Below are 16,816 nucleotides of genomic sequence, written 5' to 3'. Positions count from 1 at the left end.
GTATTTTTTTGCAATTTTCTTATTAATACTTTTTAAATCTTTTTTAAATTTTCATTGTTATAGTCATATCCTATCCCTTCATTGTATTTAACATTATTTTTTGTATACTTATCGGGTTTTTTTCTTTAAAATTCTGTGATACAATTTCTTCTAACAGATCAGAATATACCCTAAATCTACCTCATGGCTTTGTTCTAGTCTCCAGCCTGATCACATTTTTTCCTTTTATTTTTTTTTCAACCAACTGCTTATCAATTCCTTCTTTAGAATCTTTTTATTTTTTTTTTATTTAAAAAAAATCTATGGAGTTTATTCAGATTTTCAGGGTTTTTTTCTTTTCAGTGTTCCAGAATTAATTGTTTATGCACCACATCCAGTGCTCATGCAATATGTGCCCTCCATAATACCCAACACCAGACAATTTTCATCCTTACAGTCATATTCCATCCCTTCATCATGTTTACCCTTATTTTTGTATATATATTAGTTTTTCCTTCTTTAAAATTTTGGGAGGTAGTTTCTTCTAACAAACCAAAATACACCCAAAATCAAGTGTGTGGCTCTGTTCTATTCACCAGTCTAATAATTTTTTTTCTTTTTTCCTCCTTTCTTCTCCCCCTGGTTTTGGGTCTCCTCTGATATGGTTAAGGTATATTTTTCTGGGGTCATTGTTACCCTTTCAGTCTTTTGTTCTCTCATTCATCTATTCTTATCTGGATAAAATGACAAGTCAGAGAAACTCGCCCCCAAAAAAGAACAAAGTCAGTACCAATGGCTAGGGATTTAATGAATATAGACATTAGTAATATGTCAGAACTAGAGTTCAGAATGATGATTATCAAGGTGCTAGCTGGGCTTGAAAAAAAGCATGGAAGACACTAAAAAATCCCTTTCTGGAGAAATAAGAGAACTAAAATCTAATCAATTTGAAATTTTTAAAAAGCTATTAATGAGGTGCAATAAAAAAATGGAGGCTCTTACTGCTAGGATAAATGATGCAGAAGAGAGAATCAGTGATATAGAAGACCAAATGATAGAGAATAAAGCTGCACAAAAGAAACAAATAACTATTGGACCAAAGGGGAGAATCTGAGAGATAAGTGATACCATAAGATGAAACAATGTTAGAATAATTAGGACCCCAGAAGAAGAAGAGAGAGAGAGAGAGAGAGGTAGAAGATATATTGGAGCAAATTTCCCTAATTTGCCAAAGGAAATAAGCATCAAAATCCAAGAGGCACAGAGAACCCCCTCAAAATCAATAAAAATATGTCCACACCCCGTCATCTAATAGAAAAACATACAAGTCTCAGTGACAAAGAAGAAATCCTGAAAGCAGCTCAGGACAAGTGGCCTTGTAACATACAATGGTAGAAATATTAGACTGGCAGCAGACATATCCACAGAGACCTGGCAGGCCAAAAAGGACTGGCATGATATATTCAGAGCACTAAACAAGAAAAATATGCAGCCAAGAATACTATATCCAAATACACTGTCATTGAAAATAGAAGAAGAGTTAAAAGCTGCCAAGACAAACAAAAAGTAAAAGAATTTGCAAACACTTAACCAGCCCTACAGGAAGTATTGAAAGGGTCCTTTAAGCAAAGAAAGAGCCTAAAAGGAACAGACCAGAAAGGAACAGAGACAATATATAGTAACAGGCACTTTACAGGCAATACAATGGCACTAAATTCATATCTCTCAATAGTTACCCTGAATGTAAATGGGCTAAATGTCCCAATCAAAAGACACAGGGTATCTGAATGGATAAAAAAATAAGACCCATCAATATGCTTTCTACAAGAAACACATTTCAGACCCAAAGACACCTCCAGATCTAAAGTGAGGGATGGAAAACAATTTACCATGCTAAGGGACATCAAAAGGAAGCTGGGGTGGCAATCCTTATATCAGATAAATTAGATTTTAAGCCAAAGGCCATAATAAGAGATGATGAAGGACACTATATCAGACTTAAAGGGTCTGTCCAACAAGAATATCTAACAGATTTAAATATCTATACCCCTAACATGAGAGCAGCCAATTGTATAAACCAATTAATAACAAAATCAAAGAAACACATCAAAAATAATACAATAATAGTAGAGGACTTTAACACCCCACTCACTTAAATGGACAGATCATCTAAACAAACTATCAACAAGGAAATAAAAGCTTTACATGACACACTGGACCAGAGGGACATCCACAGATATATTTAGAACATGCCATCCCAAAGCAACAGAATATACATTCTTCTCTAGTGCACATGGAACATTCTCCAGAAGAGATCACATTCTGGGTCACAAATCAGGTCTCAACCAGTACCAAAAGACTGGGATCATTCCCTGCATATTTTCAGACCATAAGAGGAAAGTTGGAAAGAACTCAAATACATGGTGACTAAAGAGCATCCTACTAAAGAATGAATGGGTCAACTGGGAAATTAAAGATGAATTTTAAAAATTCATGGAAACAAATAAAAATGAAAATACAACTGTTCAAAATCTCTGGGACACAGCAAAGGCGGTCCTGAGAAGAAAGTATATAGCAAAACAAGTCTTTCTCAAGAAACAAGTAAGGTTTCAAGCACACAATCTAACCCTACACCTAAAGGAGCTGGAGAAAGAACAGCAAAGAAAGCCTAAACCCACCAGAGAAGAAACATAATAAGACCAGAGCAGAAATCAGTGAAATAGAAACAAAAAGAAGAGTATATCAAATCAACGAAACTGGGAGCTGGTTCATTGAAAGAATTAACAAGATTGATAAACCCTTGGCCAGACTTATCCAGAAGAAAAGAGAAAGGACCCAAATAAAATCATGCATGAAAGAGGAGAGATCACAACCATCACCAAAGAAATACAAACAATTATAAGAACATATTATGAGCAACTATACACCAGAAATTTGACAATCTGGAAGAAATTGATGCATTCCTAGAGTGCATCCACAACTGAACCAGGAAGAAACAGAAAACCTGAACAGACCCATAACTAGTAAGGAGATTGAAGCAGTCATCAAAATATCCCAACAAACAAAAGCCCAGGGCTAGACAGCTTCCCAGGGGAATTCTACCAAACATTTAAAGAAGAATTAATACCTATTCTCCTGAAACTGTTCCAAAAAATAGAAATGAGAGGAAAACTTCCAAACTCATTTTATGAGGCCAGCATTACCTCGATCCCAAAACCAGACAAAGACTCCATCAAAAAGGATAATTATAGACCAATGTCCTTGGTGAACACAAAAATTCTCACCAAAACACTAGTCAATAAGATCCAACAGTACATTAAAAGGATTATTCACCACAACCAAGCATATTCCCGGCTGCAAGGTTGGTTCAACATTGGCAAATCAATCAATATGATACAATACATTAATAAAAGAACAAGAACCATATGATACTCTCAATACATGCTGAAAAAACATTTGACAAAGTACAGCATCCTTTCTTGATCAAAACTCTTCAATATTGATACTGGTATTGATATAGAGGGTACATAACTCAATATCATCAAAGCCATCTATGAAAAGCCCACAGTGAATATTTTTCTCAATGGGGAAAAACTGAGAGCTTTTCCCCTAAGGTCAGGAACACACCAGGGCTGTCCACTATCACCACTGCTATTCAACACAGTACTAGAAGTCCTAGCCTCAGCAATCAGGCATCAAAAATAAATTTAAGGCATCTGAACTGGCAAAGAAGTCAAACTCTGACTCTTTGCAGATGATATGATACTTTATGTGGAAAACCCAAAAGACTCCAACCAAAACCACTAGAACTCATATAGGAATTCAGTAAAGGGTCAGGATATAAAATCAATGCACAGAAATCAGTTTCATTTCTATACACCAACAGCAAGACAGAAGAAAGAGAAATTAAGGAATCGATCCCATTTACAACTGCACCCAAAACTATAAGATACCTAGGAATAAACCTAACCAAAGAGGCAAAGAATCTGTACTCAGAACTGTATATAAAGTAACTCATGAAAAAATTTGAGGAAGACACAAACAAATGGAAAAACATCCCATGCTCATGGATTAGAAGAACAAATATTGTGAAAATGTCTACACTACCTAAAGCAGTCTACACATTTAATGCAATCCCTATCAAAATACCTCAATGTTTTCAAAGAAATGGAACAAATAATCCTAAAATTTATATGGGACCAGAAAAGACCCCAAAAAGCCAGAGGAATGTTGAGAAAGAAAAACAAAGTTGGTGCCATCACTATTCCAGACTTCAAGCTCTATTACAAAGCTATAATCATCAAGACAGTATAGTACTGGCACAAAAACAGACACATAGGTCAATGGAACAGAATAGAGAGTCCAGAAATGGACCCTCAACTCTATGGTCAACTAATCTTTGACAAAGCAGGAAAGAATGCCCAATGGAAAAAAAAAGACAGTCTCTTCAACAAATGGTGTTGGAAAAATTGGACAGCCCCATGCAGAAGAATGAAACTGGACCATTTCTTTACACCAGGCACAAAGTAGACTCAAAACGGATGAAAAACCTCAATGTGAGACAGGAATCCATCAAAATCCTTTGGGTAACACAGGCAGCATCTTCTTTGACCTCTGCTGCAACAACTTCTTCCTAGAAACATTGCCAAAGGCAAGAAAAGCAAGGGCAAAAATGAACTATTGGGACTTGATCAAGATCAAAAGCTTTTGCACAGCAAAGGAAACAGTCAACAAAACCAAAAGACAACTAATAGAATGGGAAAATATATTTGCAAATGACATATCAGATAAAGGGCTAATATCCAAAATCTATAAAGAACCTACCAAACTCAACACCCAAAGAATAATCTAATCAAGAAATGGGCAGAAGACATGAACAGATATTTCTGGACATCCAAATGGCCAACAGACATATGAAAAAGTGCTCCACATCACTCGGCATCAGGGAAATACAAATTAAGACCGCAGTGAGATACCACCTCACACCAGTCAGAATGGCTAAAATTAACAAGTCAGGAAACAACAGATGTTGGCAAGGATGAGGAGAAAGGAGAAGCCTCCTGCACTGTTGGTGGGAATGCAAGCTGGCGCAGGCACTCTGGAAAAAGGTATGGAGGTTCCTCAAAAAGTTGAAAATGGAGATACCCTATGACCCAGCAATTACACTACTGGGTAGTTACCCTAAAGATACAAATGTAGTGATCAGAAGGGGCACGTGAACCCCAATGTTTATAGTAGCAATGTCCACAATAGCCAAACTATGGAAAGAACCTAGATGTCCATCAACAGATGAAGATAAGGTTTATATATACAATGGAACACTATGCAGCCATCAAAAATGACATCTTCCCATTTGCAATGATGTGGGTGTAACTAGAAGATATCATGCTAAGTGAAATAATTCAATTAGAGAAAGACAATTATCATATGATCTCTCTGATATGAGGAATTTCATATCTGTTATGAGGGAAGCAGGGGGAGGGTCATGTAGGGTAAGGAGGGAAAAAAGTGAAACAAGATGGGATCAGGAGGGAGACAAACCATAAGAGACTCAATCTCATGAAACAAACTGAAGGTTGCTGGGGGGTGGGGAGGTGGGGGATAAAGTGGCTGGGTTATGGACAATGGTAAGGGTATGTGCTATGGTGAGTGCTGTGAAATGTGTAAGCCTGATGATTCACAGGCCTGTACCCCCAGGATAATACATAATATGTTAATATAAAAAAAAAAGGTCATAGTAAAAAAAATAATAATACTGAAGGATCCCTGGGTGGTTCAGTTGGTTAAGTGTCTGCCTTCAGTCTGGTTACGAGCCCAGGGTCCTGGGATCAAGCCTCCTACCCACCCCTCGTCCCTCTACCCTCCCACTCTCTCTCCTCCACCCCCACCACCACCCTTCACAGGTTCCCTGCTCAGCAAGGAGTCTGCTTCTTCCTCTCCCCTGACCTGTTCCCACTCCCTGCTCCTGCTCCCTCTCTCTCTCTAATCAATCAGTAAATAATATTTTTTGAAAATATTGGGGTGCCTGGGTAGCTTAGTCATTGGGTATCCGCCTCCAGCTCCAGATCCTAGTCCTGGAGCTGGGATCAAGCCCCACATTGGGCTCCTCCTCAGCAGGAAGGCTGCTTCTCCCTCTCCCACTCCCCCCTGCTGTGTTCCCTCTCTCACTGTATCTCTCTCTGTCAAGTGAATAAATAAAATCTTGAAAGAAAGAGAGAGAGAGAGAGAGAGAATATAAATAAAATAATGAAAATACCCAGGGCTTGCACAGATGTGGATCAACACAAGCTCTCATCCATTGCTGGGGGAGTGCAAAATGGTATGGCCACCTTAGAAAATACTTTGGTAGTTTCTTAGAAAACTAAATATATACTTATTATATGACCTAGAATCCTATTCCTGGCTGTGTATCTTACAGAAAGGAAAACTGAAGTTCACACAAAAACCTGTCTCGCTCCAAGGCTTGTCCGAAGCGCCGAAAGGCACCATTTGCGCCGGAGTGGGATGGGGAGTCATGGTGCGGGACTCAAGGTTCCCCAGTTGGAGGGCCCGAAGTGCAGGACCCTGGAAACGGAAGGCTGAGGAAGCAGGTGAGGGTTCATGCACAGGCCTCGGGGCAGGCCCGGCCCCAACAGCCAGCGCCAGGGAGGAGACCCCCGGAGGCTAAGGATGTTCATAGAAACTCTATTCACAATTACAAAAACCTGGACACAAAACCAACATCCCTTCCCAGAAGCAGCAGTTAAAGTTCTGGGGGCACCTGGAGGGCTGGCATCCCACACGCTGCCACTGCTGTACACCAGGTGTCTCTGACGTCTCGTGTAACTTCCCCTCACACCTACCCGACAGCCTCACCAGCCTTGGCCTGTAGCTAGACAGCATTTGCCACTCAAGGAACAAAAGGAATCTCCTTGCAACCAAGAGCCCAGGACATGGAGGAAAAAAAAAAAAAACAAGACAAGACAAATAGAGACATCCTCAACAAAGAATGGTGATCCCGGTGGAAAGTAGTAAGAGGATAGCATGCCACTCTAGGACTATCAGAAGACAAGTCACTCGGAATCCAGGAACACACCATGACAGCATGGCCCACAGGAAGCAGCATGGAGACTGAGGAGCAGGGTTGAGTCTCCAGGCGCTGACTCTCCCATGGGCAACACCCATTGATTAAATGAGCAACCCCTTGAACGGAAATACCAATTGTTGCCTCTCCTGTCTCTCCCGGACCCCACCCAGAAAAGATAAGGCCACCAGGACCACAATGTTAATTCCAAGATGGCAAAGACATTGGCCTGCCTGACCAATACTGAGAACAGTGGGGGTGTGGTAGCATCCCAGGGGCCAGAGGAGAAACAGCCAAGGAAAAGAGCTTGCCCAAACTCATGAAAAGGGGCTCCCTAAGACTTTCCCTTCTCAAACACCAGCCTGTCGCAGGAAAGTAGAGGTCAGGGTATGGTAGACTCAACCAGCTTACATCCTTGCAAATTACTTTGCAAATACTGAAGGTAAACTAGTAGCAGTTAAATTAAGAAAACCAAGGTTGAGGAGGTAGTGGGGGGATAGGGTAACTGGGTGACCGGCATTAAGGAGGACACATGATATGATGAGCACTGGGTGTTATACGCAACTGATGAATTATTGAACTCTACCTCTGAAACTAATGGTGTAAGGGCCTATTTAGCCAGAGCGATTCCATCCGGTTAAACAGTAACTTTGTTGTTTTTGCAGTAAAACTTAAACTGACCCTGCCCCCCCCACCAGGGGACTTACTTAAAAGCAAGTCCAGGAAACCAGTCCCAGGTAACAAAACCCAAATACAAGGTTGGGTCAGGCCAGGTGGAGACATCCAACCAGTGGGGCGCACATACTCTCTCTCCCTAGCTACCAAGGAATGTGGGCCCCGCCTTTGGGGCGCCAATTCTGACCAAGGTGATAGGCTAGTTCCAATATCTACTATATGGTAAATTATGATTCAATTGGTCACTTACTTGCATGTGACCTAGCATGACTGTGCAGCGTTCTCTGTGTGTTCCAATCTCATTACACACACACCTGTGTATGGTCAGGCTCAACCACATGGCCCTTGCCCTTTAAAAGTTAGTCGATAAGGCGGGGGGGTCGCCCTCTCTGTAAGAGGGGGTCTGTTTGATTCTGGATGCTTGGCGCGAAATAAAACTTTGCTTGACCTTTGCTTTGTATCATTCTCGCTCCTTTGATTACGGACCCATCAATGCTGTACTATATGTTGGCTAATTGGATTTAAATTTTTTTTAATTTTTTACTTAAAAAGAAAGAAAACTAGAGTGGCTGGATGGCTCAGTCATTAAGCGACTGCCTTCAGCTCAGGTCATGATCTCAGGGCTCTGAGATCGAGTCCCGCATCCGGCTCCCAGCTCAGTGAGAAGCCTGCTTCTCCCTCTCCCATTCCCCACCCTGCTTGTGTTCCCTCTCTTGCTGTGTCTCTCTCTGTCAAATAAATAAAATCCTTTTTAAAAATTTAAAAAAAAAAAGAAAGAAAACTTGGTTATTCAAGAACATCACCTACAGAAGGAGGCAAGCCCAGCGAGGCAAGCCTACCTTACCTCAGGAAAATAAAGCCCATGCTGCAAAGGATGTACCATGTGCCTGCTTCGTGACACTGCTGTGTCAGTCAGATGCAAGATGGCACAAGCCCAGACCATCAGCTGTCCCTCTCCACAGCAGTTCTCACAACAGACATCAACAGGTGTGGAAGTTTACAGCCTCCGTAAAACCTACATGGCAACTGAAGGGTTGAAACCACTCTCTGTCACGTGCTCAGTCAAGAAACCCACAGCTATCACTCAGAGAAGGTTGTTAAGAAACATCCAGGCAGCTCAAAGTTCAAAGAATAAAACAAAACTGTACAAAGCAGAACATGGCTGGAGTCTGGTACAACTACTTTCCCTATAGCAGGTTTAGGGGGATTTAGAGGAAAAGATAAGTAGCCCCACGAGGACCTGGTCACCACTTACCCATCTAATGGTTACATGTCAGCACAAGAGATAACACAAAGGGACAGAATCAGTATTTCTTAAGGACCGACCCTATGATATTTTTCATCTCACAACATATTTAATTCTCCAAAAGCCCTGTTTCACCTCATTCTTTGTATTTCACTGAAGTCGTAACTAAGGCTGAGAACTTAAGGGACTTTTCTAAGGCCAGACAGCTCGTTAAGTGGCAGAAGCAGGATTCAAGCCCCCCCACATCGAACTGCAAAGCCAGCTGTATGCCTTGAGAGTCAAAGTGAACGATAGTACAGATCATCAATGTTTCAGGAACACGGAGAAGGAATGATCCCTCGGCCTTACCATAGCTAAGGAACAACACCGTCATCAAATGCCAGTGCTTTTTTATCAGGCGCAACCCTTTCCCACCCGCTAACTGTGAATCTTAAAGAAGACTGTTCAACCTCTGCTTTATCATCTTCAGCAATGGGGAAATCACTTAACTACCCTCCCCACACATTCATGTTCTAACAACAGATTAGTAGTAAAATCGTCCTTATACAGAGTCAGTATCTTCTTCAGACATGTAGAATCAGATATGGAGGCCATGTAGCCAGAAACAATGGCGAACTACACCGCAGGATTGTTCAACAAAGGCCTCACAGCCCATGGACATGGCCCAAAATTTTCCCCCCAAACCAGACCCCTCAGCTACTCACCCTCACTAGAAAAACTAATTCCACATGGTGCCTGGTCCCTTGGGTAACACCTTTCTAAATCAAACTGTACACCTACCTATCTGATTGGCAGAGTCTTAATGACAAGACCGGAGCCTAGATGCAAGAGAATCTTAGAAAGGAAGTTTACAGATGCCACCTTAGGAAAGCAAGAATCTGGGTTGAGAATTTCCCTAATATAGGACATTCCCCTATGTCCACTACAGTCCATCACTCAGCTGCCCAACATGAACACACACTCCTTCTCCACAGGTGACTTTCCTAAAACAAAACTTCCCTCATTGAAAGTCATCTTCAGGGCGCCTGGGTGGCTCAGTGGGTTAAGCCGCTGCCTTCGGCTCAGGTCATGATCTCAGGGTCCTGGGATCGAGTCCCGGTTCGGGCTCTCTGCTCAGCAGGGAGCCTGCTTCCTCCCCTCTCTCTCTCTGCCTGCCTCTCTGCCTACTTGTGATCTCTCTCTGTCAAATAAATAAATAAAAATCTTTAAAAAAAAAAAAAAGTCATCTTCACTATCTCTTGCACAAAGGAAAATGAGTTTCTACTGTCCCCAGAACTGAAATAAGCCCATCTCCGCACTAACCACTTTTAGCTCCAAGGAGAGGATCTCCAGGTGATACCCATTCCAGCTCTAATTTACTCAGACCCCCAAACTGTGGACTCAGCTGAAGGTCGACCACCAACAGCATCCTATATATAAAATAACAGAAGGAAGGCAGAAAGCAGAGAAAAAGGAAATCAGTTCAAATGCGCAAATACACTCATGACAGAGCAAGGAGGGAAACAGGGACAGACTACCCTCTTTCGTTCTGAAATTGGCCCCTGACTGGAGCAGTACCTATTTCATTCTCTTGCCACCAGTACAGGTGAAACAAAATTGAATGTTGGTAAACCTGAGCCTTAATGATGCTGTGGGACGACCCCACTAGCCCTGGACTACCTACCTTTCAACTTCTCATTACATGAGTGAAAACTAGAAATGCTTCATTTGTTTACTCCTCTGATTTGGGGTGCAACGGGGGCAAGCCCACAGGACAGGGCTTCTCTGGGTCCAGATTCTCCTCTGTTCTGTTGATGGTAGAAGGCTCAGAGGAAAGTTGTCATTTTTAGCAAATAAATGTAGGACTCCCAGATAAATTTGAATTTCAGATAGGCAATTTATTTCACTATGTCTCATTTAACAGTGAAGCATACTTATACTAAAAAAAAATGATTTGTTGTTCATCTGAAATACAAATTTAACTGGACATTCTGTATTTTTTAAATATTTATTTATTTATCCTAGAGAGCGAGCTCGTGAACAGGGGGAAGGGCAGGGGGAGAGGGAGAATCCTCAAGCGGACTCCCCACTGAGCACAGAGCCTGATATGAGGCTAAATCCCAGGCCCCCAAAAGCATGACCCGGGCCCAAAACAAGACTCCACCCCTCACCCAAATGAGCCACCCAGGAACCCCTGGACATTCCATATTTTATCTGTCAGACAAAGAAAAATGAGTATAGGGACTCATCAGACATTACAAATACGTGTAAATATAATTATTCCAGAAAGGGTGAGAGTTTAGGATAACTGAGGACCTAACAATACTAAGGGACAGATCACCCTAGTCACAAGCCCAAGCTGAGACCAAGGGTATGGTAGAACGATTTGGGGAAGGTGGTTTTTCCCTGCGCTTCCCCATCTCTGAATTAAATGGCTTCTAAATCTCCAAGAGAGGGGTACCAGGTGGCTCAGTTGGTTAAGCATCTGCCTTTGGTTCAGGTCATGATCCCAGCATCCTTGGATCAAGTCCCACGTCAGTCTTCCTTAGCTTAGCAGGGAGTCTGCTCCTCCTTCATCTGTGGCTCTCCCTGATTGTACACACACTCTCTCTCTCTCTATCTCTGTCAAATAAATAAATAAAATATTTAAATGAATAAATAAACCTCCAAGAGAAATGACACTCTACCTGTTACCATTCTCTTCCCTAGACTCCCTGCTCCCCCAAGTCTGGGGAAAACAACAGATATGAAGCTTGAAACCCAGTCGTAATAGTTGTGAGTTCTATGATCTTATTCATGTTCATGTGTCTGAGCCTCAATCCTACATTTGTAAAATGACAATAATGGTATTTTCTGAGTTTGTTGTGGAGTAAAACCTCTTGTACCAACATCCGTGTACATTCTATTTCAGCAAAATAAGTTTGAATGTGAGAGGAGGAACACCAGGCTTCCAGAACAAACCACTCTTCTCCATCTACATCCCCATTAGTGGGGCTCTATTTCTCTATTTTTCTGTGGTGGTAGAGCAGAGAAGGCCCTTGATTTGGAATCAGGAAAATCTATTTCTGAACCATAAGCTTCAACAACCAATCTATAAAACTGAGCTAAAAATCCCTACTTCACAAGGTCATTATGCAAATGTATCTAAGAGGTGGGACACTAAATGATCCATAGGCTCTCAAAAAATGCAAATTCCGGGTACCTGGGTGGCTCAGTGGGTTAAAGCCTCTGCCTTCAGCTCAGGTCATAATCTCGGGGTCCTGGGATGGAGCCCCATGTTGGGCTCTCTGCTCCATGGGCAGCCTGCTTCCCCCTCTCTCTCTGCCTGCCTCTCTGCCTACTTGTGATCTCTGTCAAAGAAATAAATAAAATCTTTAAAAATATCTGAATTCCGATCCTATTTGCTATTGTGATAATATGTGTAAAGTCCTACGATAGAGTCTGTTACCTTCCCACATCTACTCTCCATGGATCTTCTGCCAAGGAACATTTGGTTCAAAGGAAGTGAGAGATTCAGATCAGTGGTTTTCAAATTGCAGGTAATCATCCATTAAGTGGGGTGCTGTTCATATTTTAATATGGAGTAGAACAGGGTGGAATGGAAAATGAAAGCACTGCACATGACAAGGATAATTATTGTTTCCCGAAATTTCTAATTTGTATGTGTATATTTGTGCTCATGTACTCACACATGTGTATATGTGCATTGGGTCCTTCTGCAAAATGCATTTCCTACTATGGGCCATAAAAGTGCATATGTTTCTGGATGCTCCACATAAGGACTCTCCCCACCCATGTTTCTGAAGACCCTTTAACTGCCCTACATGGGAAAGACATGATCCCTCCAGCCCTGCTCCCCAGATAAGGCACCCTGGTTGAAAGCTCATCCTGGAAACCAGAACTTGGGGGTCAGGCCTCCACTTCACCTTCGGCAAAACAGAAGGTAACTTAGAGGGAACTTCTGATCTTAGGATGGGAGAAGAAACCATGATGACGCAGTTCCTGTGGTTACCAGCCCAGCCCTTTGCTCACTGCTGGAGTTATAAAACCCCAAGACCAGAAAACAGAAGCAGCATCTGCGTGGGGCACCCTCTCTAAAAAGATGCATTTTCTTCCCCTCCCCCTGCTGCTCCTTCTATGCTGCAGAGCTGAAGCTGGTAAGTCTTGGGGTTCTTCCCTCTGGAAGCGGCAGGATCAGTCCCCAAAACAAAGTTTAGTCTGAAGATAGCTGACCCTTAAACAAGGTTGCAGCATCTCGCAGCAGGAGCCCGGACCGAAGTTCCACTTGGGGTATGCCCACCCAAACTCCGTGGCTACCCAGCCTGGAGTAGTTCCCAGGGACAAGGAACCCCATTGGCCAGGGATAGCCCTCAACAGGTGGGAGGAAGAGGGGCATCTCCTCATGCTAGAATGTGAGATACTGTCCAGAAGGTCCTATGTTCTCTTCATCCTCTGACTACATTTTACCTTGTAATGGGCCATTCTGTGATACTGTTCACGACCTACAGAGAGAAGGTCAAGGAACCTGGAGAGCTGCCCTGCACAGGGACGGAGGAGCATTAAGGCACAGGCAGCATGGGAGCGGGGGACATCTGAGGTGAAAAATGCCTGAATGGCATCTGCGGCCAGATTGGCTGTTACACCTGCAAGAAGGAATGAGAATTTATATGGGAGGCTGTGGATGGGGAGACCAGATAGCAGCGGGGTTCCTGAGGGGGACAACGGGCAGGGTACAGGGTGAGAATGAGATTCAAGAGAAGCCTTTCCCAACTTCAACCCATCCTATGCATTCTCTGTGTTCAGGCCCTGGGGGCTCTCTGTTCCAGGGGAGATCATCGGGGGCACAGAGTGCAAGCCACACTCCCGCCCTTACATGGCCCTCCTGAAAATCATCACTCCCCAGAATCGCCTGATGTCCTGTGGTGGTTTCCTGATAAGACGAAACTTCGTGCTGACAGCCGCTCACTGTGCAGGAAGGTGACACAACAAGGTTCTGTTTATCTCCAAAGGGAGATAAAGAGCCAGGGTAACATCCAAGGAAGCACATTGGGCAGCCTGAGGAGGGGTCCCTGGACTGGGAAAGGCAAGACTTGAATTTAAGGAAACTGTTCCCATGATTGATGGATGCCCTGATCTTTGATCTTTGATCACTTTGATCAGCAACCCCACAAAGGAAAAAGGAGGCTCTAGCCAAGTGTCCTTCCTCCAAATGTAGTTCCCATCTCCCCGACCCCAACAAATGAGATATGTGACCTTCAGGGGCCCACCCAGTTTTTTGTTGTTGTTGTTTTGTTTTGTTTTGTTTAAGATTTTATTTATTTATTTGACAGACAGAGATTACAAGTAGGCAGAGAAAAAGGCAGAGAGAGAGGAAGGGAAGCAGGCCCCCTGCTGAGCTGAGAGCCCGATGTGGGACTCGATCCCAGGACCCTGAGATCATGACCTGAGTCGAAGGCAGCGGCTTAACCCACTGAGCCACCCAGGCCCCCCGGGCCCACCCAGTTTTCCAGGCCACTTTCTCCCTGCCTTTTCCAAGAACACTGGCGTTTAGTTGTCAGGGACCTGACCCATCTTTTCCAAGGGAGGCCAAGAACAAGGCCTACCAGGGACTCCACCACCTCCCTCTTTCCTTTGGCATCTCTTGCTCCGGAGGACTGGCTCTCATAAAGGGCTCCCTGAACTAGCAAGCACTAACCCTGTCCCTTGGATCCTCCATGGCCGGCTCAGTCCCTAGCAATTCCTGAAGGTCCTGGAAATTGTTCCTGTTCCCTGAGTGAAATCTGAGCCCCCCAAATGCCACAAGTGGCCCAGGAAAAGGGGGGGGGTGAGTAGAGTTCAATAACTGTGATAGACTCCAGTTCCCTTTCCTCAGAGAGGGCACATCCCAGGAGAAACTGGAGACCACTGTTTCTCCATGTCCATTCTTCTCCCTCACCACAGTTCCATAATGGTCACCCTTGGAGCCCATAACATACGAAAGAAAGAAGACACATGGCAGAAGCTTAAGGTCATAAAACAATTCCCTCACCCAAAATACGATGACCTTACTCTTCGCCATGACATCATGCTACTGAAGGTGATAATTTCTTTCTCCCCTGTCTCCACTTCCTGTTCTCTTAGTTTTCTCCTTCAGGTCCCCATTGCCCTGAGATATCCCAGCCTGCCTCTGGACTCCAACCCCATCAAGTCACCCCTACTAGGTGTAGCTCTAATGGGAAACAATTTGCCCTGTCCTCCCCTGATTTCCTCCAACTACCCCGTCACCCCTTTCTAGCACTGACAACCCCTCTTGCCCTTCACAGTTGAAGGAGAAAGCCAACCTGACCCTGGCCGTGGGGACGCTCCCCCTTCCGCCCCAGTTCAACTCCATCCCACCTGGCAGAATGTGCCGGGTGGCTGGCTGGGGCAGAAGACAAGTAAACGGAACAGGCTCCGACACTCTGCAGGAGGTGAAGCAGAGACTTATGGATCCCCAGGCCTGCAGACAGTACAGAGGTTTTGACCACAACCTCCAGCTGTGTGTTGGCAATCCCAGGAAGACAAAAACTGCATTTGAGGTGACCATCCGACACGGGTTCTTTCCTACAGATCACTGTTTGGGGTCCAGAACGTCTCCTGGAAGGAGATGGGGTGGGAAGACTATCAGCCAGTGACAGGGTCTCAGATCATAAGGGCCTAAGGAACTGGAATTGCCCCTCTGCAGATCTACCCCCCACCCTGCCATGTAGGCTCTGACCATCCCTCCTAGACTGCTGCACAGCACACATGGGGTGGCAAGAAGGAAAGGGAAAAGGGCCATCAAACCGAGATGTATAATCTCATGAGAAGCCAGGGTTGCTGGGTCTGACCCAAGGTCTCACTGTGACTCAGGACTGGGACCCACAGGAAGGAATGGATGAATTCCCTGCTCACCTTCTGTGTGCTCTCTCTCCCCCACACCTCTGTCCCACAGGGAGATTCAGGGGGCCCTCTTCTCTGTGCTGGGGTGGCCCAGGGCATTGTCTCCTATGGACAGTTGGATGCAAAGCCCCCTGCTGTCTTCACCCGAATCTCCTACTACCGGCCCTGGATCAATGAGGTCCTGAAGCAGAACTAAGCCTGGAGGGAGCCTGAGCCAGCCCAAGGGGAAATCTGGACCTGAGCAGGCTCTCTGTACCACTTACTCCAGAGCTGCCTCTGGTCTCTGCTGAGACCCCACCATGTCCCTTAGATCCAAGAGGGCTCCTCCAGGTCACAGAGTCCTCAAAAACCTCAATAAAAACCCAGCTTCAGGGACGCCTGGGTGGCTCAGTTGGTTAAGCGGCTGCCTTCGGCTCAGGTCATGATCCCAGCGTCCTGGGATCGAGTCCCGCATCGGGCTCCTTGCTCAGCAGGGAGCCTGCTTCTCCCTCTGCCTCTGCCTGCCATTCTGTCTGCCTGTGCTCGCTCTTTCCCCCTCTCTCTCTCTGATAAATAAATAAAAAATCTTTAAAAAAAAAAAAAAAACCCAGCTTCATGATGTAAGCATGTGTCCTCTCTCTGGAACTCCTTCTCCTGACACAGAGCAACCAGCCCCCAGCATGGGGAGCCTACAAGCATTGGAAGGAATGGGGGTATGGGAGGGGGGCATAAGTGTGAGAGAGACAGGGAAGAAATAATGAAGAAAAATTAGGGAAAGAAAGAAGAGAGAATCCCTGGAGAGGCAGGATTGGTATTTCCGACTTAAACAAGATGTTGCACCAGATCCTTGCTGTAATCAACTCTACACCAATTTGGATTTACCTCTAGGTATTCAGAATCACTAAGAACAGTGTGAATCACAAGCAAAAATGTGAGATGTTTAGAGCATCCCTGACCTCTCCCCACTAGTTACCAAGAGTAGCACCCCTCCCCAC

The 16,816-nt window shown here is 44.2% G+C and overlaps 1 protein-coding gene across 3 annotated transcripts; it reads left to right on the top strand.

The window, feature by feature from the left end:
- The first annotated feature begins 12,991 nt into the window (after positions 1-12,991).
- On the top strand, positions 12,992-16,308 carry CMA1 (chymase 1). 3 transcript variants are annotated; one of them, XM_004755173.3, is made up of 5 exons: positions 12,992-13,099; positions 13,769-13,919; positions 14,883-15,018; positions 15,245-15,499; positions 15,895-16,308. In XM_004755173.3, the coding sequence occupies exons 1-5, from the start codon at positions 13,045-13,047 to the stop codon at positions 16,036-16,038; spliced, it is 741 nt and encodes a 246-aa protein (XP_004755230.1). In that variant the 5' UTR covers positions 12,992-13,044; the 3' UTR covers positions 16,039-16,308. The 3 variants fall into 3 exon arrangements, with proteins under 3 accessions (XP_004755230.1, XP_012913054.1, XP_044923797.1); XM_013057600.2 differs by having other exon boundaries at positions 13,014-13,099; positions 13,746-13,919; XM_045067862.1 differs by lacking the exon at positions 12,992-13,099 and having other exon boundaries at positions 13,780-13,932.
- Positions 16,309-16,816: the final 508 nt, after the last annotated feature.

Source organism: Mustela putorius, unplaced genomic scaffold (assembly GCF_011764305.1).
Source record: "Mustela putorius furo isolate JIRA1106 unplaced genomic scaffold, ASM1176430v1.1 tig00003898_pilon_pilon_pilon, whole genome shotgun sequence".
NCBI lineage: Eukaryota > Metazoa > Chordata > Mammalia > Carnivora > Mustelidae > Mustela > Mustela putorius.
This window is presented reverse-complemented; position numbering and strand designations above follow the sequence as displayed.